At 52.5% G+C, this 27278-nt stretch overlaps 3 protein-coding genes across 3 annotated transcripts, besides 1 other annotated feature; 2 read left to right on the forward strand and 1 right to left on the reverse strand.

Annotated features, from left to right (window-relative positions):
- Window positions 1-1549: 1549 nt before the first annotated feature.
- On the forward strand, window positions 1550-11151 carry SMAC4_01895 (uncharacterized protein; the record flags this gene model as incomplete). Its single annotated transcript, XM_003348823.2, has 1 exon — window positions 1550-11151. Exon 1 carries the CDS (start codon window positions 1951-1953, stop codon window positions 11149-11151), a length of 9201 nt encoding a protein of 3066 aa, XP_003348871.1. The 5' UTR covers window positions 1550-1950.
- A 2989-nt stretch (window positions 11152-14140) lies between these two features.
- SMAC4_01896 (uncharacterized protein) lies at window positions 14141-19967 on the reverse strand. Its single transcript, XM_003348824.3, has 5 exons — window positions 19520-19967; window positions 18387-18745; window positions 17503-17738; window positions 14532-17448; window positions 14141-14474 (listed from the first exon to the last, which is right to left on the reverse strand). Exons 3-5 carry the CDS (start codon window positions 17699-17701, stop codon window positions 14438-14440), a joined length of 3153 nt encoding a protein of 1050 aa, XP_003348872.2. The 5' UTR covers window positions 17702-17738; window positions 18387-18745; window positions 19520-19967; the 3' UTR covers window positions 14141-14437.
- A 3392-nt stretch (window positions 19968-23359) lies between these two features.
- Window positions 23360-25299, forward strand: SMAC4_01897 (uncharacterized protein). Its single transcript, XM_003348825.2, has 3 exons — window positions 23360-23801; window positions 23878-24233; window positions 24306-25299. The coding sequence occupies exons 1-3, from the start codon at window positions 23591-23593 to the stop codon at window positions 25224-25226; spliced, it is 1488 nt and encodes a 495-aa protein (XP_003348873.1). The 5' UTR covers window positions 23360-23590; the 3' UTR covers window positions 25227-25299.
- A 1366-nt stretch (window positions 25300-26665) lies between these two features.
- Window positions 26666-26701: a sequence feature (Short protein (SMAC4_13619, WPJ63132.1) was converted to a misc_feature.).
- Window positions 26702-27278: the final 577 nt, after the last annotated feature.

Here is a 27278-nt window from a genome sequence, read left to right on the forward strand (position 1 = left end):
TTGATCAACTTGAAGTTCAAGGCATACGTGCAGTACGCTGACGACGGTCTCGGAAATAGGCCAGCAACACTTTGAATCTGGCGGGAGTGAGCGGGAAGCAAGCGAGGTGTACATATTTATATGGTGGATCGGTGTCCAATAAATGAGCGAGCCCATCGGCAAATGGATGCAGTTTCGCTCGGGCAGAAAACCCGGAAGCTCCGGTCCCTTGACCACCTTTCCGAAAGACCACTTTTCACGCAACGTTGACCGAGCAGCAACGAGTGGCCCATCAGAGCGAAGTAAGGGAACAGCAGACCAGGAGAGTTCCAGTGGACTGTGATGTCAGTCTGGTTAAGCTTTTTAGTAGTGAGCCAAGCTCGTTGATGGCACGATGGGCCTTGGACGATCCTGAGAAAAAGGGGGACATGGGATGTCGTCGTGTGAGGCTGCCCTGGTGGCTTGGTCGAAGTGGAATTGGAGAAGAGTGTCGATTCACTGAATGTTGTCTAGGGACTCTGGGCAGGGGACCTGACGGGAAGCGGTCCCAACTCCAGCGGAGCATCAAGCATCATCCTTGCCTAAAGAAGCTTAGCGTAGAGATCTCATCTGTTGCTTGAAGCGTGCTCGCGTGCATTCGGGGCCTTCATTCCAGAAGAGTAGCACTGAGAGGAGCTTGTGGGAAATATGCCCTGACAGATCAAAAGATGAAGTCATATTCGGGCACCTCATCCGAGTTCGGGAATTTGTGCAAACCGCACAGTAGAAGGGCGGTATCAGATGGCAGTACAGGGAAGAGAGATGCCGTGGATGTGTTTCTTTTATCAAACGGGCGGAACATCAAATGCCCCACTATCGAGACTCTGGTGGGCACCCACAGTGCTGGGACTGGACCTCCTCCCTCGCCATCCAATTCCCCAATTCCAACGAGCCCAAGCAGGCGGATCAAGCGAAAAGAAGGGACGGACAAGCGGGTTTGACGGGAACTCCAGGGCTTCGGTCATAAGTTAGGACATCATTCCAAGAGCCTTGCAAATCCTTCCAGGGCATCCCACCTCGTTGGTTACGAGATTGCGAGCGGAATGGCGAATGGCGATGCGCTAGTGTAAAAGACCGTGGAATTCAGGAGTCGCGGACATTCATTTGGCTAGCTCGATACTTTCAACGCACAGCGCGGTGGAATTGGTGGAATCGGTGGAAGCTGTGGAATGCCTGTGGAATTCGTGGGGATCCATCTCGTCAATTTCCCTCCTGAGTCCGGGCAAATCTACAGACCACCCCAAGCCGGCCGGAAACCAACCAAAACGAGAGCCAGATTCAACTAGTCAGGAACACTTCACACTACCATCGTACGCCTGTCTTCTTTTTTTCCTTTTTTCCCGTTTTCAGGACATATCCTCGAGCACCTGCCCCTTTGCCTGTCTATCTTTTGTAACACCACGTTGCCAGTGCTGACAGCATCATTCTATCCTCCATCCAGCCAGCCATCATCAACACTGCGCTTCAAGTCAAGCATCTTCACAGTGTGCGCGCACCACTCAGGAGTACTGCCAAGTTTTAGTAAGCAACGTACCTCAACCTGCCCAGGTACCTTTGTACAGGTAGCTTCCCTTCACAGTCGCAGCCGAGCACATCGTAGCTCCGTAATTACGTCTTCGACTCGACGGTCACCCTTCGGATTCGAGTACTTGTCCGTCTATCATCCGAACAGCTACACTAACCACCATTGTCCGTACAGCACGATAGCCAGCACGGCAGACAGCAAGCACCGTAACACCACGACTCCGAATCTCCATTATCTGGACTACCTCTACGGCCAGCGGCACGACCGGGCGCATTCCATACTCGACACTCGATAGTCAACGAACCCAAACCCGATTCCGTACCGTTCGAATATGGCATGCTTCACCAACACATTGCGCGACTGAGAAAGAATCCTAGGCCGGCTACGCGCCTGGCGCCGTATCGACAATGGCACTGCTTAATCCGACATTCATTTTCGGCATCTTCGTCCTCCTCTACCTATCCTCCTTCATAATATTCGCCGTTGTTCGCATCCTTACCGGCCTGTCGATCCAGCGCATCGGCTACTTCTCCCTCCGACGACTTGCCTATACACCAAAAGATGGCATCAAGATCGAGATCCGTGGCCTGGGCCTCAATGTCCATCGCCCAACTTTTTCCCAACCGACATGGCTCAGTATAGTAGTGGACGAGCTGGCCGTCACCGTGGATGTCAAGGAGGTGGAAAAGAGCAAGGGCAAGCATGTTACAGCAAAGCCAGAGAGCAACACTTCCGACAGTACGAAGCAGGGAGAAAAGGGGGAGACGGAACCGCTGCTTTCAACACCGCCAAAGGTGCCCGCCATCAAAACCGATACGAGTCTAGAGAGTCGGGGCAAGACTTGGAGACAGTTGACAAAGTTAAAGGAGAAGATTAAGCGGCTGCATCGGAGCCTGGACTATCTCCGCATGGTCGATATCGTCGCCACAAGCTCGACCCTTACTGTTACAGATGTCGGCAGCGTACAGATTGGCAACTTTACCCTCGCCGTGGACACCCGAGACAAAATGGTAGACCGCGCCCGGTTCTTCCTACAGAGCAGGTCGGATCAGCCCGGAGAACAACGACAGGCCGAGTGGATCATAACCCTACGAAGCGTACTATTTACCGCCCATGGACGGGAGGCTACCGAAATCCTCGACGGCGCCAGTTTCAACGTTCATGGTTTTCTATATGGAATGCACAACGGGCTCCGAGATGCCGCTGTAGGTCTCAAGCTGGGCCGGCTTCATATTCCCTATGACGATGTCCTGTACAGCGCCTTGCTTTATAAGAAGATCAAGGAATTTGCCGAACAGGTCGTCGGGGTCGAACCCGAACCACTTGATGAGTTTGTCGACAAGGTCATGCAGGAAATCGATGTCCCAGGAAGCACGAACAAAGAGTTGATGCAGACCGTCTCTGATTCAAAGCAGCTCATAAGCTCCGTCCTCAGGGGCGTAAAGGAGGTCCAGTTTGCCGTCAGTTTCATCGGCCTCACCAAGAAGGTCGAGAGTGTCAAGGCTGGTGGAACGCCTGTGGTGCTGAATGCTTCTATGAAAGAAGTTGGTATCGACCTCCATCGCCTCGATCCCAAGTCTCCGGCTCATAGGATGTACTTCCCCTCCAAGGACATTGCCCACGAGGCGTTGGCTGCCGCGCTCTCTATCTCAGTTGGCATTGACGACGGGCAAGGGAAACCGGAGAGACTCATGTATATCCCAATGGCCACCACTACTGTCAGAACCACCCTGCCTTCCAAGACTGTCGAGCTAGCCGAGGAGGGAACTGCTGAAGAGCGAAATGCAAACATGCTTTTTGCGAATTCCGTTGTAACATCTCCCTCTGTCGACCTCAACCCTAGACATCTTCCGTTGCTTCTGGCAATACTGCGGCCGAAGCCAAAGAGGAAGACAGAGAACCGGCAACCGCACATGCTCATCTCACGACTTCTGCCCAAGGCCAACATCAAATTTTCGATGCACGAACCTGTTTTGCGCATAACCCTGCCTCCAGTCGAAAAAGGTGTTGGCCCTGACGAGTTTGACCTCCTAATCTCGTCCATTTCATCAGTGTCTTTGGATCTTGAGTCCTTCCATTCCGCAGTTGAGGAGCTACACTATTCATTAGCTGCTAGTATGCGCATTCAGACACACAACCTATACTACCAAACATGTTCTGGTGAGAGATTCGACCTCCTCATAACAGAAGCGTTCGACTTGAAAGTCCAGCTTAACGCCACGCCTGATGTCCACGTGGTTGCCCAGGGTAATCTCCAAACATTCGCACTGAAGCTGGTCCGCGAAGAGATTGGCGACGGCTTGCGTCACATTGTGAGACAGCTTCGCCCAGATGTCAAGCCGGACAAGTTGGCCATGCCGAAGAGCTCGTCCAAGAAGTCGAACTTCCTTCGTGGCATGCCCGCATGGCTGCTTCAGTTCCAATTTCAATGCTCGGATTTTAGCCTGGCAGTAGCTGGGGTCGATAAAGAAATTTCAGAAGAGGCCCGGGGTGTCGCCATCGACCTGGAATCTTGGTCGATAGACTACCGTGCCCAGAGAATAGATGGCCTGCAGAGACGGTCCTCTAGGCGGCGAGCAAGCAGTCGCAGCTTGATACCCTCCGAAGCAGAGCTGATGAGATCGGCACCTACTTCCCCCAGGAAGAAACACCGCCACGAAGGAGACGGTCGGCGCGTTACGGTTCAAGTGAGGGGCTTGGAAGCGTATATGGTTGAATCAGATGAGATCGGGAATGATGCTTTCCTCAACATGCCCAAGCTCGACCTCGCGTTCTCAACATTGAGCGATAACCAAGGCCCGATCTTCCATGTCCAGGCTAACATGAAGAAGCTCCTTGTTCAGTATTCTCTATATCGCCATTACGCAGTCGCTTTGGCTGTCTCGGTTCTGCTGAAAGCGTTTGGAAGGCCTGGAAAGCCCACAGCGGCAGAACCGTCAACTCCCACAGAAGCATCACCCCAACGACGGGTCGTAGGTCTCCTTTCTCCCCTGTCGGCCGGCAGCGGACTCGATTCTCTCACAATGGACGACGAATCAACAACAGCCCGAGAGTTTGTTACCATTGATGCCAAGGTAACATTAATCCAGATCAAGGGGGACATGCCTTCAGACCCCCCGGTGATGGTCCACATCTACGCGTTGGAAGCGGGCCGCCAGCGATGGTCTGCCCCTTTCTGTCAAGCGAAGCTTATCAGGTTGTATGCCGAGGCTCCCAGGATGCGCAAGGTTTGGGCTAGGGTCATCAGCATTAAGAACGGACGGGTGGACTATCGGGAGTCGAGACGGAAGTTCAGCAACGGAAGCGTGCACGATGAGCGTATGATCGACATTGCTACGGAAACAGTCCGGGTGGCTGTTCCACATGAAATGACCGGTCACAAAATCACGGACAACGTTGTCAATGTGCTCAAATCCGCCAAGCAACTTCATCATCGGTTCAAGACCGGCACCAATGAGTACATCCTCGACAAGGGACCCGAAGGTCCGAAAACTGTTCCCAAGGTATCCATAAGGGCTCGTACCTTGTTGTTTGACTTGGAAGATGGTGCTTTCGAGTGGAAACTCGGTATGATCTACCGTGCGGCTCGTGTTGAGCAGAAACAACGCCAGGCGCGGGAGGAAGCTTTCCGTATCAAGGTCAAGAAAATCCACGAAGAGGCTACACGCGATTCGAGCAAGCTGCGGACGCGGTCTGCTGCACCAAGAGGACGAGCTTCTCCGGGAGGCGGTGCCCATGCCAGGAGTCACAGTACTGATAGTCGTCAACAACCAGGTACTGACCCTCATTTCAGGGGACGTGTGCCGAGGTATGATCCAGATGGAGGGCGATTGAACATTACCGGCAACACGGACATCTCTATCGCGCAGGCGAAGCACAATCTTCACCTTCATAATGCAAGGAGTTGGAAACGGCGTATCGACCGACAGTATGCTGCTGCCAGGAACGAGGTGAAGGACATGCAGCAGGATTACTGGGCCGGCGACGAGACCATCCCGGACGATTTGGACGAGGGCGAGAACATACTGGAGGTCCCCTTGCGGCATGCTCTTATGTCCGCTGTTGTCGACGACCTTCACCTCGTGGTCGACAAGCCGTCTTTCCCCCTGAAAGGCATTCCTGACTTCCTTCATAAGGTCGGGAAGGGTATGCCAAAAGACATGGAATACACACTGCTCGTCCCCCTTAGCGTGCAGATTAGCATGGGAGAGGCAAGGGTGTCTCTCCGCGACTACCCTCTACCCTTCATCCATATTCCAGCCACCAAGTCGAATCAGTCTGCCCGCCTACCAGCCCTGACACTCAAAACGGACTTTGTGATTGCCGAAGAGTTCCGAGGCATCGAATCCACTCGAAAAATCAGGGTTCAGGTGATACCACCGCAAAGCCACGACTCGTCTGCGCCCAATAAAGGTAGCTTCGCAATCGACGTCAACAGGACTATCGGGCCCGTCAAGATGTTCTCAGACATGCATATCGATATCCACACCGCCAACCCGACTCGCATCACCTGGGGACCTTCCTACCAGCCTGCAGTTCAAGATATGATGATGGCTATTGAGTCTCTAACCAAGCCACAACTCGATCCTTCCGAGAGGGTAGGCTTCTGGGACAAGATCAGGCTCAATTTCCATTCCCGCCTCCGCGTCACTTGGAGGGGAGACGGCGACGTCCACCTCGCGCTCAAGGGAAGCAGGGATCCTTATGAAGTCACAGGCGATGGTGCTGGTTTCCTGATGTGCTGGCGCAGTGACGTACGGTTCAATATTAACGCTCACGACGACCCCAAAAGTTTCATGACCGTCGACAGCGGAGAGTATGTCCTTGCAATTCCAGACTATAGCCATCAAGTCCGCGAAGGTCGTCGTCGTCGCGGAGAAAACGAAAGCATCGCGAGCGAGAGCAGCCATAAATCTACCGCGTCCTTCAAGAAGGTGGTCATGAAACTTTCAGGGAAGGTCCAGTGGCTAGCCGGTCTTGTCTTTGAACAGGCCATTGAAAACGGCAAGAGGAACTTCGAATTTAAGCCTCATTACGAGGTTGTCCTGAAATCACCGCAGTACGCCAAGCCGCAAAACGGTCTTCCTTACGACGCTTTCCGTGGATTCCGCAGCCAGCATATCCATCTTTCAGTTGCGATCCGCGCGCCGGTCGATCGAGAATGGACGGCATCCAACCCTCCGCCATCACGCAGCTATAATGCTGTTCACCTTACGCCGCGTTTCTTTACCCACTTCTTCTCTTGGTTGGCCTTGTTTTCGGGCCCGCTCTCTCTTCCTGTTCGTCAAGGCCCCCTTTGGCCCAACAGGGAGAAGAACAGTAAAAAGTTTGGCAGACACTTGGCCACTATCAAGTATAACATCATGTTTGCGCCTCTGTTCTTGAGTCACATCTACAAGCACAAGGATGTCGAAGACTATTCCGAGAATGCGGTCTCGGCAACGGGTATCAAGGTTCGACTTGATAGCTTCATGCTCGATCTGCACCAGCGGCGAGAGGAGTTCAACACTAGAGACCGCGGACGCGGGACGCAGACAAGGATAAGCAGCATGAAGCTTCACGCAGGTCAACTAGATCTGGTCTCTGCGGATATTCGTGCTGTCTCCGCTAGTATCCGGGGCACGACCGCTGATGCCTTCCTAAAGCACTCGCTTTCGACCTTCGTCACCGACCAGGAGGAAGATGGTACAGACTTGTCTCGATTTACCATTCCTGATAATGACCTGACGTGGATCGATATGGATGACTTTGTTGAGCTCGACTGGATCTTGCCCACAGAACCAAACCCGGACACGAAAATTCTCCCGCTCGCTTTCGCACCTCGCATCACCTATTTCCGCCAGACAGATATCGGCGGTGTCATTGACGGCGATCCGGACCGGAGCAGCCCCTTCGGACAGGAGCCAACCCATTCGTGCATCATGAGCCAAGATGATGATCCTAGAAGGATACAGGCTCAGTTGATCCGCCAACGGTTGAAGCAACTGGATAAACAAATGGAGACGCACAACCGCAACCTGGGTGAAATCGAACTTCGTCTGGTTCGTGACGAGGATCCGGACCTGAAGGCTGACTTTGAGGCCTTAACCAGACACACAACTGTGTTAGCTGAGAAGAAGGTTTTCCTGGAGGGAATGCTAAGGGAAATGACGCAAACATCGCACTGTCATACTGGGAGTGAAGACTCGTCATCTTTCTCCTCGGCAAAGTCAGAAGCACGAAAGTCGAAAGCGGACATCAGGGGCTCGATGTCAACTCCCACAGAAGCAGAGTTTGCGAGCGATTTCAAGAACCGTTTCGTCGTCCACAACTTACAATTGAAGTGGAACAACACCCTACGAAACATCATCCTCCGCTATATCCATCAGGTTGGCCAAAGACGAGGGTTCGTCTACTACATGTCGCGGCCGGCGGTCAAGTTTATCCTGGACATCGTCGGGGAACAGAACAAGAACAAAGCGGCAAAAGAAAGCAACTCGACTCCGTCAGCTAGTAGCCCCAATGCCAACGGTGCAGAGAGGGAAACCCAGGCAGACATTGAGGATAGGATTCGCAAAATCTTGGAGGACGGCAAGAAATTCGCCAGTGCCGAGGATGCAGGACCCGGGAATCCATCCATGGCCGACCTCGCCAGTGGTATTGCCAAAGAGTACATGGCCCAAAGTAGCTACCATATTCGTGTCATTGCGCCACAGATTCAGTTGCAAAGCGACAAGAACAAGAAACACGTGGTACTCATTGCCGCTAAAGGCATGGAGCTCAAGGTTGTCGACGTGATGGACCAGAGCAGACTGTTTGATACGGTCAGTGGTCTCGTTCAGCGACGTTTCCTCGTCAACATGGACAGTACGCAGTTCTTCGTCACCCATCAGAAGTGGTTTTCGACACAGCTGGTGTCCATGTACTCGGGAAATACCTACGGGACTCCCGCTGGGTCTTCGTGGCCGCCTTGGGTTCCTATGGAGGTCATGTTTGACTTTGAAGCAGATCCGTTTGGTTTCAAACGGGTTGTCAAGAAGACATCTGCTATGTTGCGATACGACAAGTACAACACGCTGCGCTTGAAGTATAACGATGAAGTGAACGCCAGCGAAGCAACCGACAATGACGAAGAGGCCGCCGCAGACAACACGGAGTCCAGAATGGATAACCTCTGGATCGAATTCCCCCAGGCTCACGCATTGTGCAACTCATCTCAATACTATGCATTCTACGTCATCGTAGTGGATTTGTTGATGTACAGCGAGCCTTTGGAGAAGACGCGCAGCGAGAGGCTCGAGAAGATCATGCTTGCTTCCGACTTCAGCGATCTCAGAGGAGCCCCTGAAATGGTAATCAAACTTCAAGAGCGTGTCCGGCAACTGGAAGACATCAAAACCCACTTCCAGACCCATGGTAAGTACATGGATAAGAGAGGGTGGAAAGATCGACTGGTGCTGGAACGTGATTTGGCCGCCTGCGAGGATGAACTTTTCTTCATGATGAAGGCCATCACATCGTCTCAACGCAAGTACGACAGCTCAACAAGCAGCGCACTCCTGAAGTGGAGCATCACGGCAAAGGAGATCGTCTGGCACCTCATCCGGGACACTAGCGAGCCGCTTGTCGAACTCCAGCTCAAGAATGTCGAGTACGACCGTACCGACAATTCGGACGGCTCGCACGTCAACCTGATACAGGTTGGGAGCATACTTGGTCTCAACCTTCTCCCTGACGCAATATACCCTGTGATGGTTGCACCGTACGTTGATGGTAACCGTGGTGGGTTTGACCCAACCTCTCAGCCCATGATTCGGGTGTACTTCCATATGCTTGAGGCCATCGCCGGTATTCCTGTCATGGACCACTTCGAGGTCAATCTGTTCCCGCTCAAGATTCAGCTTGAGAGGGAGGTGGGCAAGAAGTTGTTCGAATACGTCTTCCCCGGTATCGACGGTGACGAGGCGACTTCTGCCAAGAACACTTCTCCTTTCATCATCAAGCAAACCCTGCCGGAAGATGACGAGGATGCGGACGATGATGGGTCTCTCGAAACCGTTGGAATAGCGGACAGCGACAGGGAGGCGGGAGGTTTCTCAACACGGCCGGGCTCTCTCGAGCTGCGCCTGCGCCCTACATTGACGTCTGATCCAGAAGCTACGCCCACCAAGAACAACAAGGCCTTGAGCATTCACACTGGAGAAGGAAGTTCCTTCAGACTCTTCCGGTCTGTCGGTACCGGGTTCAAGACGGTGTCTAAGAAACCATCGTCTGAAGAATCTTCTCTCCGTCCCAGCACCCCACGGCCCGGCATCGGCAGGACATCCACGGGTTTGTCATCCAAGGATAGCTCCAACCCGGAGACGAAGAAGGGAACTCGCTTCATGTTGCGCAAGACGGCCACAGACCTGGAGAAGAGAAAGAAGTCGGACGATCTGACCAAGATGATTGACCGTGCGTCCAACTACATGACGTTTGCCTACATCAAGATGCCATCGGTGGTACTCTGCCTGAGCTACAAGGGCAAGGGTGACCGTAACCTGGAGGACGTACACAACTTTGTGTTCAGGCTGCCCATCATCGAATACCAGAACAAGACGTGGTCCAACCTCGACCTCGCCCTCAACCTCAAGAACCGCATCATCAAGGCCCTCATCAGCCACACGGGCGCCATCATCGGCAACAAGTTCTCCAAACACCGGCCCAACACCGCACAACAATCCAAGCTTCGTGAACTTGCCACAAGCTCAGTGTTGCTAGCCACTCCGATGCTGTCAGAGTCGCGAGACAACAGCGGTGATGACTCCTCTTCAATCTACAACGCCTCTATCGTGGACTTTTCTCGCTCCCCGCCACGGTCCATTGCGCGGTCGCAAACAGTGTCTGTGGTTCCCAGCGCCGAAAGCCGCAGCTCTAGCATTGCTTCCTCGCAGCGATCGCCACTTGTGCCGCAGACCACCGCCACCGCCACCACCGGAACCAGCAGTAGTGCCCAGTCGATTGCATCTGGGCCACCAGCCGTCGGCTTCACCATGACCCCGCCGACACCCATTATGCCGCCGGGTATGGATGGCAGCCAACCACACCGGGGTGCATTCAGCTTGCTCCGGCCCGCAACCAGTGCCGGGTCAAGACTGTTCGGTAGCAGTGGTGCAGGGGCATCTGCTCCCGCGTCGATCGGAGCAGACGGCGAGACCATCTCCCGACCTGGCACCAGCAGCGGCGTATCGATGCTGCGCCAGTCCAACACGGTGCTGAGAGACGACAGGGAGAGCCCCGAGGCGACGCAGAGGAAGGCGGGGTACTTGAGGGATAAACTCAGTGCCATCTCGAGCAGAATCAAAGACCGTGGTCATCAATCACAGCCTGGTCCGGGTCCCACTTCGGCTCCTCGCAATCCATTCTCGAACGGCGACCGGGCTGGTGGTGCTCTTCAGGAGGTCGCAGAAGAACAAGAAGCTCCTGAGCGTAGTGAAGATAATCTAGAGAATAGGAGGCCGGTCACTGCACATGCTGCTGTGGGACCTACTAGCTCTAGTGAAGCCCTTGGCGGCGGCGGCGGGCCAGGTAGGCCGGATATTGTTGGGCATAGGCTCAGTAGGAGCTTTAGTGCGAGAGTGAACTCCTAAGCGGAGTGAGTGACGCTTCATTCAGGAGGGAGAGAGTGAGTGGGTGGGTGTCACCAAAACAGTGCTTTTTATTCGGTTTAATCATTTAGCTCGTCTACTTCTCGTCATCTTGTCATCATCGTCTTGAATTACGCTTTTATTATTTTTTCCTTTCTTCTTTTTTTTTCATTGTACTACTCGCACTGGGGTGTGAGAGGACAGCAACATTGTTTCTGGAATTGGCGAGCATGGCGACTGACTGTCTTGGTACAATGTAGTTGCAGTCAGTAGGATAAAGGGTTGAGGGGGAAACTGATGACAATAGAGGTTAGACACGTTAGGTTATTGCGAGGGGACTTGTACATAGACACGGCGGGCCGGGAGAGAAAGAGGCCGCGGGACTCAAAATATCTGGCGCTGGACTTGAGGTGTGCTTTGGAAGCTGAGCGGGACGGATAGCACACCTTGGATACCTCTACAGAACCGTGGAGCATACACGTATATAAGGTAGTAATATTTGGTAATTTAACAGCATGACATTCAAGGCGGCGTGGGAGTGCCGTGCAGCAGTGGAGGGATTGGTGAACATCATGATGTGCAGAAGTGATGGCCTTGAAGTGGCGGACCGTTTTACACACAGCTCAGCTGCAGTAATTGCAGTGTTTCGAGTCCAAGGCAGTCATCGAAGACTCAACTCGGAACTAGAGGCGGCGGTTACAATGAACCTGCAGTGAAGCGAGTGACATGTACACCGGCGGGACCTCTGTTAGAAGGGGTAGTAGAGCGATGAAATTTCACATGCTGGAGACTGAGCCTCGCCAACAGAGGTACATTGACTGCAGTACCGTGGTCTTTCATAGGCGGGTGGGTGGGTCTTCACGATCGTTCCTTCCTTGTTAACGATCGTTATGTCACACCCGCCCTCTGATCAGGAAAGAACGTGCCTTACTTCAGGTGCCTTATGCAAGCATCCGAACTGCCTAGCGGTACACTAGAGGTAGGTACGACCCACCATTGTGAGCAAAAAGCTGGTACGGGTGGAATCTAGCCTAGAGGGGGTCGTCTGGCCTAGATGGATTGACCGGCTGGCAGTCACTGGGTAGTAGTGCGGATAGGAGACACTTGAGGTTGCGAAACTTTAGTGAGGTTAACGTATTCCCAGACAGGCACTCAGCTTCAGATCGTACATGTAGAGGTAGTGTAGGTACCTACACGTATGAGCACCTCGGCGTGTTACCATGAAGGAGTGCCGACCTCGATGCCGGTCTTCAGTGAAATGTGGAAGGAGGGACTAGAGCTCCGTTGCAGGCAGGCCGGAATGTGAACTCAATGAGCGCTCGATGGCATAAATTCGAGCAGTGAGCGATTCTTGGCCTTTCTTTGCATTCAATGAGTGAGTGTCGGAATGCCTCACTTCACGGTAGTATTGGTCTGTTCTAGCCCTCAGCCTGCTCACCTGCCTGAATCAACCCAGGTTACTCTATGATGGTACCCAGCTCACTTGATTGCGTAAGAGGTGCCTTGCTCTTCCTTTCTGTTGCAGCCTCGGACTAGATTCAGCATTCTTCACGACACTCATCCTTATCAGCGCAGCTGAAACCGGTACGATGCCACTGTCACCCGCTGCAGATCTTGTATCCCAATGTTCGTAATTCCAGTTTAGCACATGTGCTGCCAGCCCGATGCTTCGGCTGGACTGGCAGCTTCACCACCAGCCCTGATTGCAGTGCGAGGCACTGGTGACAGGGACACTACCTTCCTACATATCCACCCTGCTGTCTTAGGCTTGGTTAGATACATACCATGATCGCTGCTCATTGTTTCAGTAGTGGAATACACGAGGTCGGGAACCTCAAGCTCGCGGAATGTTCTCAGTTGGCTTCACCAGCTCCAGTCGTTGAGCTGAGTTTGGACTGAGCGAGCTCCGATAAATTACTAGATTACGATGATGCTTACCTTCCAGTTACCAATCAGGAATGTACTTTCGGCTTTTCATCCAGTTCGCCACAGGTGGGTGTCTGGTATCTTGCTCCCGGCTGCGTCACTACCATACAGTTCGTTCTCCAGTCTCCGAATCAGAACGAGGTCCGCCACAAGCGAGTAAGGTACCGAAAGGTAGGTGAGGGCACCACTCAGTAACACTGTATTCTAGATCCTCTTTCGCCTTGTTTTTCCTTCAGTAGTCCTTTTGATTTCCAGCTGTTTGGTTACAATACTAGGTACCACAAGATATCTTACTGACTGACAGGTAGTACCCAAGACACCGAGAAGGTCCTAGGATGCCGGGCTTCACGTCTAACAGATCTAACTTACCATTCGTGCGCTTGTACAGCTAACTGTACACCAAACCACAGGTTCGTATCAAGTCCCAAGTCCCGTCGTCGTGTTGGTATAACCGGAAGATACCTTATCATTTGAGTCATGTATTGCCGTCCAGTCTTTCTAATTTTTCCTTTTCATTACTTCCATCCTTCCATGATTCCATCGGCCATTTAGGTCCCGTCGTCCGTTCGTTGGTTCGTTCACTGATAGCAAGCGGCTCAATCAGTCTCACATAAGTACTACCGCTTTTACTTAACCTGCGTTAAGATCCTGGCAAGCCACGCCTGACATGCAATTTGACCAATCTGCGAGTGAGTTGGTGCGGGTCGCGGGTTTCCTTATTGGTTGAGTAAAACCATATCGACTGAGTAAAAGCGGTATGCGTGCCGAACGTTGTGTCACCGTCAACTTTCTTCCCTACATATTCTGGAAGCTGTTGCGAGGTAAGTTCGGCTGGGGAAGCGAGCCGCTGTTACAACCGGTAGAGACTGCAGCAGATGACAGTGACTCAGCTTCAACTCTAGGAGGACGCCAAGCTCGTTATCTTGTAAGATGGACTGAGAATGACCGCTTCCTTCCGAGGCTTGAAGGATCCGTGTCCGATGTCGGTCAACAGCTGAGTAGAAGGGTGTGATGTTCTCGGCAGATGAGACATTACCCGGAAAATTGGTACTGCCGAAGAAAAAAAGAAGATTCCAGTTTACTCGGTTGTGGATGAGACGAGAGGTCAATTAGACACAGGGCCTCTCTAGACAAACGCTAACGCTCTATCGATGTTATCAAAGCCAGCGCATAACTCCATATGAATCTCCCTGAAACCTTATAAGCGAGAGTCTCAAAGCTACCATGACCTTTTCTTCCATTCTGGAAGCAGCCTTCTTTTTCATAAACCCATATCAACCCTTTTTTTTGCGCCAAAAACCATTATAATATGTTGGTGTGATGAACTAGGATGATTATTTTTCTTTGTAGAGCACCCAAAGATTTACTCCTTGTTGATGCTTCCCATTCTCCTTGACATGCTACGGAAATTGTTAGTATCATAATCGGTGTTTGAGAAAAGGTGTGGGTAAACTTACAAATCATAGAAAGCAAACTGGCTGGGCGAGCTACCAAACTCGTAGACAAAGCGACTGGCGAGGTAGCTGCCGAAGATGGCCCTCAGATACGAATCCGGAACGCGCTCGATGATGGTATCGAGGCCGACCTTGTTGATGAGAAGATTGGGCAAGGCATCGGCAAGGACGGACCTGCGGATCTTCTCGTTGTCCCAGAGCTCAGAGCGCTGGAGGTCCTCGTCAAGAGAGGTGATGGCCAACGACAGCTTGTCAGAGAGAACAGAGCGAGAAAGGCCTGTCTGCTCGTGTTCGCGCCAGATGGCCTCAAACTCGAGGCGGGCGTTCTCCTGGATCTTGTGCTGTACTTCCTTGACGTAGGCCTTGTAGAACTCGGGCGCATTGCCGCGGGAATCATGGCACATGTGGGTAACGAAGCTCTTGTCGTCAAAGCTGAGGGAGGCAAGGACCTCGAGCGATGAGCTGGTTACACCACCCTTGTTGGCGCTGGCATCCTTGTAGACGACGCAGCCGGCTTCTTCGAGTCTGAGCTTGGCATCCTGAGTGATGAAAAGGTTGGCACCCTCCACGATATAAGGGATGGTAGACTTGCCATCCTTGATGAGCTTGGTCACTGAGGAGAGGTCGATCGACTCGGGACGGCCACCGCAAGGCACGAACATGTCAGTGATACCAGTGTCACGGAGATGGTATGTGTTGCGGAAAGCAGTGCCGTTGTGCACCACCTCTCCGTTGGGGAGCGTGATGTTGGTATCGTCGCAAAGCACGCGGTAACCATCCTTGGAAAGCTTGGAGATGTCGAAGTTGGAAATCATGGCACGAGCCTTGGCAAGGCGGCGCAACTCCTCCTTGTCAATGCCGTTAGGGTCACAGAGAACGCCCGATCCATCGACAATAGCAGTGTATGTCTCATTGCTGAGCAGAATCTCGTTGCTGCCAAGGTCACCATCGGGACCACCAGTCTGCATCTTCCTGATCTTGGAGGGATCAAGCTCAAGCTTGCGGTAGATACCCTTGACGTACTCGCGGACCGACAAGGTTGTCATGCCATAGTGATCATGAGGGATACCGCCAAGACGAGGCGACTTGCCGGTGAAGAAGGACTTCCACCAAGGAGCGCCGCGAGCCCGGGCATGCTCAGTGGCCCAGTCGACAAGGTCAGCAGTGTTCTCATCCGGTCCCATGAACAGAATCTCCTCCTTGCCATAGAGATCAACAATGGGGTTCTTGATGCCAGGTGTCTCGGCCTTCAGAAGAAGGTCAAGGATACTATCAATGTACTTCTCAAAGGCCTCGCGGTGCCTGTCTTGCTGCTTGGGGTCCAGGAGAATGACACCCTTGGATCCGCCCTCTGGAATATCCTTGTTCTTGCGCTGCTGGGTGCTAGCAAGACCGTAGTTCTCATCAAAGAGGTTGCGGGCATTGATCTGGTAGGCCTCCTTGCTGCGAGACTTGACGATACGGATACCGCCACGTGCAATGTCCTTGAAGCGGAGGTGGAAGCCACGCGACTCTGAAGTGATGACGAGGAACATGCCGTACAGTGGCTTAGGATACTCGACTTCCGGAAGGAACGAGGGGTTAAGACGGAAGCTCAGAGCCACCTTGGTGGGGGTGAAGAAGTTGGTCTTGAGAACCGCATTGTTGAAAACACGGAAAGCAGTCATAACCATTTCCTCGTGCTCGTTAGAGACATCCTTGGTGATCCGCTCCTTAAGCTTGGCATCAGAAAGGACCTCCATGGCAGGTGTAGGCGCAATCAGGTGGCGATCATAATCGCTACCGACTCGAAGATGAACGCTGGCAAATGAGGCGTAGAGAGCGCGCACAAGCTGCGGGTGGGAGCTGATGATCTCGGAGATATAGTCAGGCGTGAAAGTCTCGGTGCGCAGACGCTTCTTCATCTTGGAGAGAATCTCAACATGCGAGTTATTCTTGGGATCGAGGGCAGCAATGAGCGAAGTATACTCAGTGCCAAGGCGGTTCAAGAAGTGCTGGACGTATACCCAGACGCAGTGGGCATAGATGGTCTCCTGCAGACTGAGCTCACCAGAGGCAAACATGTTGTGGAACTTGTTCTGGGGGAGGCAGTACAACAAGGAGATTTCCTTGGTGATCTGGTGAATAGACTGCTCGAGAGGGAGGTGCTTGCCGTCGACGTTCTCAGCAGGGCGCAAGTAGATACTCATGACGGTGATACCGTTGGAGAACTGCTCGACGTACTTGCGAGAGCTTGTGACGCCGTAGTAGTGGTAAAGATCGCTGAGGGCGCTGAAGATTCCCTTTGCTGTGCGAGAGCGGAAGGCAACTACCAATCTCATTTCCTCCGAGCCCTCAATGTCGAAGACCTCAATGACGGGGCCATTACGGCTCACAGCAACCTGGATAATGTCCTGGTAGATCTGCTTCGTGTTCTTGGTTGATTTAGCCAGGAACATGCGGTCGCTGATGACTTCCAGGCGAGTTTCCTTGGGATCGGCATTGGAATCAACGAAAAGACACTCGTAGACGAAGTAGCAACGAAGTGCTGCCTTGGAGTTCTCCCTCTGTCCCAGGACACCGGGGGATCTGAAAGTCTCGACACGGAAGCGTTTCGAGGTATCGTCACCATCCAAGTACTTGGACTCTAGCCTGTGCTCATATCTTGGGCCGTCAAAGGAGGTCATGCCGGGCTCGCTTGTGTCGATGTAAATGGCGTGGTCTGAGGCTTCCATATCCAGTCTGATCTCTTCTCGCTTGTCCTCGCGAGAGAAAGCGGCAACCTTGGCCGCATAAAGGGATGTGATGTGATTCGCAACCACCTGAGGGTTCTCTAGTTGAAAGTAGACGTCGTCAATGCCAAGCTCGTTATAGAACCAAGCAATCTGAGCGTCAACCAGAGCCTCGGGGATCCAGCCGCCTTGGACAATGATATCCTTGACTGAAACGGATGTCAGTGAATGCCACAGTGCAGTTTATCGTTGGAAATACGAACCTTGCTTCATCTGCTCTGCCTTCCCCTGGAAGATAGGGGCAACATACCCAACGGTCGCGGAGCGGAGCACTCTGTGTCCGTTGCCGTTCACCTTAGGATAGCTGACATGAGTCGGCTGAGGAGAAGGATGCCTGTTGGTCTGATCTTTGAGGCTGTCAACCAGCTTGTGGGCCGGGACAGGAGCTGAAGGGGACTCCATGATGGTATCGCCTGAGGATTCGAAAAGTTCCGGGAAACTAGACATGGGAAAGTCAGTCTGAATGGTCAAGCCAGATGCTTTGCGTTTGAAGCCCCCAGGACTTGGGAGGGCGACGACGTCCGCCATGGCAATTGGAGTGTGAGGTCACAAAAGCCGCCCAGGCTAAAATCAATGTGTAGAATAAGGTGTACAAGAACACATGGGGGAACAACAAAGAGGAAGAGGAAAGATGAGGCTCCCAGAAGGGGGTTTTGTAGGGTATTCATGGTGCAATGACAGGCGCTGGTTTTTCATCTCGACCGTGGTATGACCGATATCAGAAGGCTCAGTGTGAAAGACAAGAATAACCAGAACATGGGATGTCCCGTATCAGGTCAAACAGGTCAAGCCCCCGGGAATCGGATAAGCCAGATCGACCACAAATCGTAGCACAGCCATGAGCCCGGGGAGGGAGAAAGGAAGACACGGCAACATAGCATTGATAACGGCAAGACAAACTCAATGCCGCCATATTGGGACGGCAGCAAAAACGAGCGCGTTGCGTTTTGTTTTGCGGGACTGTAAGCTCCGGCATGCGAGTTTGTGCTCACCGCTGCGGAAGCCATCCTTCGTGTTTCCCTCTCGTGCTGATAAGAGAAATACACACCCTTTTTTGAGGGCGTATGCGAGGGAGAGCGGTACGTACCTTAGTCAGAACTTTGCTTGACAGCCGAGATTATCCGCCGAGGCAGATAAAGGGATTGACAAGTTCAAAGTAGCACAGATACTTGCGCTTAGGTGCTGGTGCTGGGGCGACAGGTATCCGTGTGTATGAGGACCTGTGCTAATTCGAGAAAATCACAGGCGTCGGTATGGCGATGCTGTGATGCTGTGATGCTGCTCGCTGGCGGGGCGATAGACGAATGGTACCTGGAGGGGTAAAGACCAAAGTGAGATGCAACGGTCTAGCGATAAGGGCAATTTTGTCTCGGAAGTTTTTCGAGACAAAGAGGACGAGTGTGAAAAGCCGTGAAAGGTATTTTGTTGACAGCAGTGCCTAAATTCCTGTTGGCCTGTTAGAACGCGGCTTTGAAGTGACTGACGAGATAGCACGATGCGCATTGTGAAAGGAATTGTGTGCTCGTTGGCCGGGAGCCCTCAATGGTGAGCCACTCAAACGGCTGCTTTCCATGGCGAATTGGCAAAGTTCCTCCCAATCCATCTCCAATCCCTCTTTCCTGACCGACTCATCCTTGCCGTTTGGCCGCCAATGGGCGGCGCTGACAGGATTCGGATGAAGATCGGGGGAGGTCGCAATCAGAGAAGGAGCAGCCCGGGTACGAAGTTCTTGCGCGTTCCATAGTACAGATGATACCAGGATTCATCCCAACATCCAGAGATACGGGATTCTGCTTTGCACGCCAGATATCACCGCGAGCAAGAAATTCAGGCAACACGCGGTCTTGGCACCCCAGCCCACTTCGGCGGTATACAATGCGGGCTTCCGCCTTGCCGCGCAACGGCTGAATTCCCAAGAGATAAGGGAAATAGGGGCAGGGAAGAACAGTCGGATGGAAACATGAAGGTGGTGGGACAGGATGACAAAATCCAGGGGAGATCGATATCTCGAGGGCCGTTGAATTGTGTTTGGAAGGGACAGTGTAGTGGTTGCAGCGACAATGGTCGTAAACCGTGCTGAGTGGTTCAGGGGTGTTCCAGGTATACATCGATCTTGACGACGTCACCCAAAGGTAATTGCTAGTGTTATTGGGGGTATTCGGCATGATATCTCCGCCAAGGGCATCTCTCCAGGTAGAAAGGGAAGACAATGCCACCTACCAAAAGGGACCGCTGGTTGAGGATATTCGGCCGAGTCTGTTGCACAGAGATAATACCGGTTTGTTTGTTTGGCTGAAAGTGTACAGCTAGGGGTTTCGTCGGTTGGCGGGTTGATATGGAGGTATAATGGAACAACAGGCCAAAGGCTTATAACAAAAACTGACAGAAAGAGGGGCCTGGGGTTGTGGACCTTTGATCAAGGGATGAAGAGTGTGTATTAAGTATAGTCTTTGATCTCAAGCCTTGTAACTGTTGGCTAACGGGGAGGGCGTCCTAGAGCTCTTTATATGTTCTGCACAATTCCGGCTTGTTGGCTTGATCCACTAATCCATGTTGTTGCAACAAGTGACCTCTGCAGTTAGTTGGGAATGGCAACTGACCAGGATGGAAGCTACAGATGGACCGTCGATGAGCCGTGATGGACCCGACCGACATTGAGGAGGCTTGTCAAAATTTTGCATTGCTGCAGCCGGTTTGCGAGGATTGTGGACTTGGCTAGAGTAGAGAGGTAGCGAAAGTAACTCCCAGGTACCTTCCTGACTGTCTTGACGATGTGCCATGCCATGTTGTCAGGAAGGAATGGATGAGTTGCTAAAACACCATTACCCCAGAATCCAAAGAGTCCCAATGGGGGCTTTGGGGTACAGGGTACGTACCCTTTATTTGTGGGTCCTTTCTCGCTCTGCCCACCAACCGAATTCGCCGGACTGCACACCTAAGCCTGATCGGGAAGCTGCTGGCCTGTGCTGATTGGGTCACAGGATCGGTACCTGAGCGGACGGCCGGGGTTTCCCTCGTTGCTATTTGCAGTCAAAGGTACGGGGTACGTATCTCTCCTCAGTGGGGCAGCCCCTTCTCCTTCCCCAGAAAGCGGCTATTCGAGGTCTTTCAGTTTTGTTGACGTTTAACAATTTCTAGCTTTCGTTCTCTCTTTCGTATTGCCAGGCCGCTCGTCAATGTCGCCATCCAATTCATGGCTGAGCAAACCTTTGAACCGAAGCCGTCGTGACTCTTCTTCGTGCCCCTTTCTGCCGTCTTCACTTCCAGCAACGCCCGCAATTCCTTTATGCGGTACAGGGCTTCCAATTGCTATGAGGAGGGACCCGTGGCCATGTCCATGTTACCAGTAAGCAACTTCCATACCGGAGTACCCCTGGGCATTGATGCTTGTCACGAGGTCAACTGGTCGAATATTTTCTCCAAAAAGCAAAACGTTGCAGACGCGGTTCACCACGAGTTTCCCACTTCTCAACAGAGCATCAACCGACCATAGGGGGGATCGCCCATCGAGCACGTTCTGGAAGCAAGCGTTCAGGTTTTCTGGTGCAGTTTGCCCCGTCAGTACCCAGTGTCGTAATGTACACCGTGCGAAGTTGGATGTCTTTGGTGGGGATCACGACATTCGCCTCACAGCTTTAGGGGGCTCGGTGGGCAGCTGGGAAAGGAGACAAAGAGGTACCTCCACAGTATTCGATGCTTCGTATCCCGGATTCTCTGCTGGATATGGCAGCTGGACGGGAAGAGATTTTTGCACCGCATGCAGCCCTGTAGAAGCACTACACATCACCCCTGGTTTAATTGTTAGCTCGTTACTTGCAGAGGGCACTTCCAACACTTTCAGGCTGGCCAGGCGGAACTTCTGGCCTGAGAAGCTTCTGGTTCGTTATTGCCCGCTGAGAATGGAGTCGTTCTGGCGCAGTTTTGGTGGCATGTGTGCAGGACACGATAAATCGTCGTTCTTGGCCTGGTCTTGGGATGGTTGTGGCTAATAGGAGCGCCGAAATCCCTTGTCTTTCTTCTGATCGGGAGAGGTTGCAAGTCTCGGGCTAACAGTTAAACCAGGGTTGATGTATATACCGCAGTAGTAAGATGGAGACAGACTTAGACAGTAGGTGGTGCTGCCGGTGGATTTCGTCAACATCGATCATGTTGTGTGACGGCGTGCTTCCTTACCGCCTCTTGGCTTGGCCATTGAGAATTCAGCGAGCCAAGAAACGCGTACTGGCACCATAACCGTGTATACTGGCCTCATCGGGGCTCTGGGGCCTCGAAAAATCGTGGTCAAATTGTGAAAACTTTGAATTGTGGCCCAAGAGGTTCCAAACAAAGTTGGTCCCGTGATGGCCCCCAGTACGTAAAAGTTGGAGAAGTTGGAGCTCCCTGGTGGCCTGTACTCCGCGATTTCTCCCTGTTTCTCCAGACCGGCTCCGTTGAAATAGTCGGGACCCACGGCGGCTGCTGAGTGGTTGTCCCACCGGTTTTCATTACCCCCAGCTTTTCCAAAAACCGTACTTGTTTAGGTCAGTCCGTGTGTGCTGGAGCCGCCATCAAGTAATCTGGGGGTAATGAAAACTATCTGGAGCTCGATCTCGACTGTCCTGACGTCGCACGGGATCCTGAAGTTGGCTCTCTTTGCAGGACTAAGCCCAAAACCTGCGCGCTTGGTATGGAGCCGACGAGGTTCCGTATGGGGATCTTCGCCTACCACGAGTGTCTTTCTAGGCTTGACCGCTGATGTGCCGTAACGGCCCCCAGGGATCACGACAGCCTCTACCTTCCGGATCGCCTACCGAGTAGGAGCAGGTCTTGCCCCTGGTGACACCGTTGTTTCCGAGCTGCGAGCTGCGCTTACAAGAGGGCTGGCGGGCTGGCGGAAACCATGGGGCTGCTGTCAGGGACGAAAGTTCTGTTGATCTCGTGCCTCATCGACAGGCTTGACAGGGCGCTGTGAAATTCGACCAAAAACAGACCTGACAGGTCACGGGAGCTTGGCTTCCAGGAATTTTGGACGGCCGTTGGCATTGTCCAATCCCGCCAAGCCAATCCAGGCTTTTTCCCCAGACTTAACATCCTGGCTCGCCAATCCGAATGTTCACACTGCTGATATTCAGACTTCAGGTACCCCTGGCTCTGACAGCTTCACAATGTTGAGAAAACGTCCACCTCAACTCTGTGTTCGACGCGCGGAACGAGACAGGGAGCACCGCCACGGCTCGAAATCCACAACTTTCAAGCATGCTACCGGGAGTCCGAGACTCAAATGAGCAATGAACAAGCGATCTCCCTCGTGTCTCATTGTCCATACCGTTGCCTCATTCAAACTTTCCTCAGCTGATCAAAGACTTATTTCCCATGGTAGACATTCCGATCTGCTGATCTACCCGAGAGAACCGTCGTGGGTCTGTCTTACGGTGTATACCCCTAAACAGTCAATCACCTTTGGCGTCTCGTTTGTTGAGTTTGTTGAGGTCTTGAATGGGCCCGGGCTTGCAGTTCAGGTATCCGGACCGCTCTGACCCTAAAAAGCTTGTACCGGCAAGCTGTCTACGAAACCAGGGACAGCGGAGGCTGTATATCAGACTCTCCTGGCCTTCGGAAACTGTCATTGCAATTTCAACTCTCTGCGAACAGGTCCTGAATCGTGGTGGTACTTTTCTCACATGGCAAAGACGCCACCGATGATGCACGTATTGCGGAATGCGGAGACAGATGACGCTGATGCTGAGGAGAGAGCCTTCCAACCTGGCTATCAAGTTCACGAGGCTCGAACGTTCGCATGTTGAATTGAACGCAATGCTTAACGTTTCCATCAAGTTGGAGGTGATCGTTAGGTGCCTCTCCCGTTGGAGGCGCACCATTTTCAGATGTTGACCGTCAAATGTTTGGGGTGAGCGGTGAAACAAACTGCAAAGCTGAGGACTGGTGCCTCTTGCGTAAGAAGTCACCACGTGGGTTTCATATCCTTCATCGGATGTCGTCTCTGCAGATGAGCGGGCGGGCGGGAAGATTTGGTGACAGAGGCCTGACAACTGACAGCGTTCCATTTTGAGATCGGGGGAAAACTGATCGAAGACACGGCGGGATTCTTTTTTTGGTTCAGGCCTTGGAGGTCGAACGGCCCCACCGTTTAGGAGTCCCGTCAGTGCGTTGGTGCGGGACGAATGAGGGGCATACACGGGCCACGCCAGCCGATGGCAGCGGGAAAGGTGGGACACGTCGTTTCCTCTTTGAGAAAAGACGCTTAGACCCTCCACTATCGATAGCGATGATGCAAGAGCCTCACACAACTTCATGACTGCTTCATCGTGGCCCACCAACAACGACAATCATCCCACCAACTCACCCGCCAAGTGGAAAAACATGAGTACCGCAGCGGTTCAAGACGCCCGGAAACAGGCCGAGGCTCTAGACAATGAGGACCCCATCGCCTTCATCCGCGACGAGTTCAATATCCCTACCAAGGCCCAAATAGCGAGCTCCCGCTTGGCCGACTCTCACCCAGGTTTGATCGCCAACCATGAACAAGAGATGATGTCCCGCTGAGGCTCACCAAGACGGGGGCTAATGCTCGGTTCTAGCCGCCTTGCCAGCGTCCAAGGATGATGCCAAGTCCGTCTACCTCTGCGGCAATTCGCTGGGTGTCCAGCCCAAGAGAACCGTCACTCGTCTCAATCAGTATCTCACCACATGGGCCACTCAAGGAGTGCAGGGCCATTTCAAGCCTCTTGAAGAATCCCCTCTTCCGACGTGGCTTGATGCCGATGCCAAAGCTGCAGAGCTTATTGCGCCCGTCGTTGGAGCCGACGTGTCCGAGGTGGCTGTCATGCAGACCCTCACTGCCAACATTCACCTCTTGATGTCTGCCTTTTACCGCCCAGATATCAATAATCGTCACAAGGTCATTCTGGAGAACAAGGCTTTCCCTAGTGACCATGTAAACAACCCCTCCTATCCGGCGCTATGTCAGATTGGCAATGGGATGACTAACATGATAATTCTACCATAGTTCGTGGTCGAAACTCAGATTCGCCATCACAGCTTGTCGACAGAAAAGTCCATGGTTTTGATAGATTCATCCTCCAAGGACAACATCATCACCACCCAAGAAATCTTGTCCGTAATCTCGGCCCATGCTGACACTACAGCTCTCCTCCTACTCCCCGGTATCCAGTACTACACTGGTCAGCTGCTTGACATTCCCGCCATCACAGCGTTTGCCCACAAGCACGGCATCTTCGTCATCTGGGATCTCGCCCACGCGGTAGGTAACGTGCCACTATATCTCCACGATTGGGGAGTAGATGCGGCGGCTTGGTGTAGCTACAAGTATTTGAATGGCGGGCCTGGATGTATCGGTGGCCTGTTCGTCCACACCAACAACAGCATCGTGACCAAGGAGATCACGGACGAGAAGCCGGAGGAGGGCTACAGCAACCGCCTTGCCGGCTGGTGGGGGAACGACAAGAAGACGAGGTTTGTCATGGCCAACAAGTTTCACCCTGTAGCCGGTGCGGCCGGCTTCCAGTTGAGCAACCCCAGCATTCTCGACATCACCAGTTTGAGCGCCTCCCTGGAGATCTTCCAGGAGGCTGGCGGCATGGAGGCACTCAGGAGCAAATCCCTCAAGCTGACCAACTTCCTCGAAGCCACTCTCGGTGGGATGAAGGAGGAAGACCGAGCGCATTTCCGCATCATTACCCCTTCCAAGCCAGAGGAAAGAGGCGCCCAGCTGAGTCTCATGCTCTCCGACGGGCTCCTAGATACCGTCATGAAGGAGCTCGAGGCGCGGGGAGTTATCGTTGACGAGAGGAGGCCCAATGTCATTCGGGTCGCACCGGCCCCATTGTATAACACATTTAGCGACTGCGTACAGTTTGTAGAGGCCTTTTCGGCGGCGCTGGAGGCGGCCACCAAGCGCGCACTCTAAGTGGCTAAGCCTCAGATTTCGCTCGTATATACAAAGTCACATGCTCCGCTATGTTTTCCTCCCGCCTGCCCCCGAATCTGTGAATAATAGAAACTTGGATCTGACCAGTCGGGCAAAGTTGTTGCAAAACCCATGCAGGTTTAGTCAAACCCCGCAAAATGATGAGCGAGTGAGAGACTGGTTCCGATCATTCGGGAACCGCATGTGGCTTGGTGTTCCTCGGACGGGTATTGCATCCGGATGCTTGGGCCTGGAACAAGGAGCAGGAGATCGCGGAGAGCACACCGAGCACATGGACAGACAGTCTTACGTTTCTGTGAAGCACACTATTGGTGGCTAAGCCTTCTCGGCAACGGTGTAGCTGGGGACGAGTATATGTCGTGCCATGTCTCGATAGTTGTGGTCCCTGATCAGGGTTTGGCCATGCTAACCGCAGATTGTCACTACTGACCGACTGCATAATGTATTCAGGGTTCAACTTTGTTTCCACTGGACTCCTGAATCATGTCTTATTGCGGATGAAGCATTACTTTCCCATTGATCATTCTCTTCCTTTCCCAAAGCTCCAGTCACCTTTTACTGCTGTCACAAGGCCAAACGGACCTTTCCAGCGCAAGAGACTAGTCAAGGCCATATAATTGTAAACCTCAATTATCTCCAAACCACCAAGCGCCAGAAACCCAGCGATATCTTTGACATCGTGATCAAGGACATCAGTCCGACACTAACCAATTGCCAAAGGCTACAATGACAAGACGGTCAATGAGAAAGTTGTAGCCAAAGATGTCGAGAGCCTGTTTCCTCTTTCTTTTCAAATGCTGACATCTCTTGCCATGGACGGTCATCGTTCATCATCCAACGAAACCCCAACGGTTCTACACCAGTCATCATCCTCTCATACCGACTCACAATGGCGCAACTCTCTCTGACGGCAGTCCACATCACATACATAACCAAGGAGACTCAACACGTAGTGCGACTACATGGTCGGCGCGAAGGGAAATTGTATATGACCACATGGGCTCAGATTTCGGGCTTCGGTACCTAGTCCGCACGGCACCAAGGTATCACAAACCACAACAGGGATGATGACACCCGAATAGGAGACGCTTGGTGTTTTTTCCTCAATCCATTCTCAGTTTCCATAACCTAACTTCTTCCACTTCCTTAATCGAACCTATTACAGAAAGCATCAACACCCAGCCCTCTACCAATAACTCGGAGCACCGCTCGAAGCGGCCGCCTTTACCGCGGCCTCCTCTCTCTCTCTCTCCCTCTTCCGCTTCTCCTCATCCTTCTTCCTCTGGCAGCTCCTACATCTGTTATCGGCCCGCTTACTAACCTCCCTATTGTCGGAAGTAGTACTACCGCAGTCGCCCCAGCTTCTTGCCTTTGTACACTTCAGGCTGTCGAAGCTGGAGGAGACCACCGCAGAGCAATCAGTACATTCGTAGTTGGTTGTTAGTTTGCCGCATATTTTGTCTTTTTTCTTTGCCTTCCAGAACTGATGATGATGATGATGATGATGATGATGATGATGATGATGATGATGATGATGATGATGATGATGATGAATATGTACAGGTAAGAAAATGTAACAGCCTGGATTGGGTAGAACTCGTGAACTTTATATAGGTATTGTATTCCTAGATTGTGATTGGAAGCTGATTATATTCAATCATGATGGACGGTAGACGTACGTAGTAGAGGTAAGCTATCGCGGCCGTCTAGAGCGTCCAGTTTCCATGTCTAGAACGAACTCAAACTTGCCGAGTCTTGGTGCCAAATGACTGACTGACACTGTAGTACTATCAAACATGCCCCTGCTGATAAAAGTCGTCAATGGTCTTGTCACCTATTTCCAGATGTTGTTAAAAACAAGGCTGTTCCAGAAAAGAGAGAACCTAGGTTCGTGACCAGAGAAAGATTGTCGTCTAGAACCCAACAACACCACCGACATGCCCATGTGGCCTACGGTCCCACGACATTAGGCTTGTGTGAGTATACATGTCCCCCGCCCCCCTTCTCCTCGGTCTTCGGACACGTGAACCC

Source organism: Sordaria macrospora, chromosome 4 (assembly GCF_033870435.1).
Source record: "Sordaria macrospora chromosome 4, complete sequence".
Classification (NCBI taxonomy): domain Eukaryota; kingdom Fungi; phylum Ascomycota; class Sordariomycetes; order Sordariales; family Sordariaceae; genus Sordaria; species Sordaria macrospora.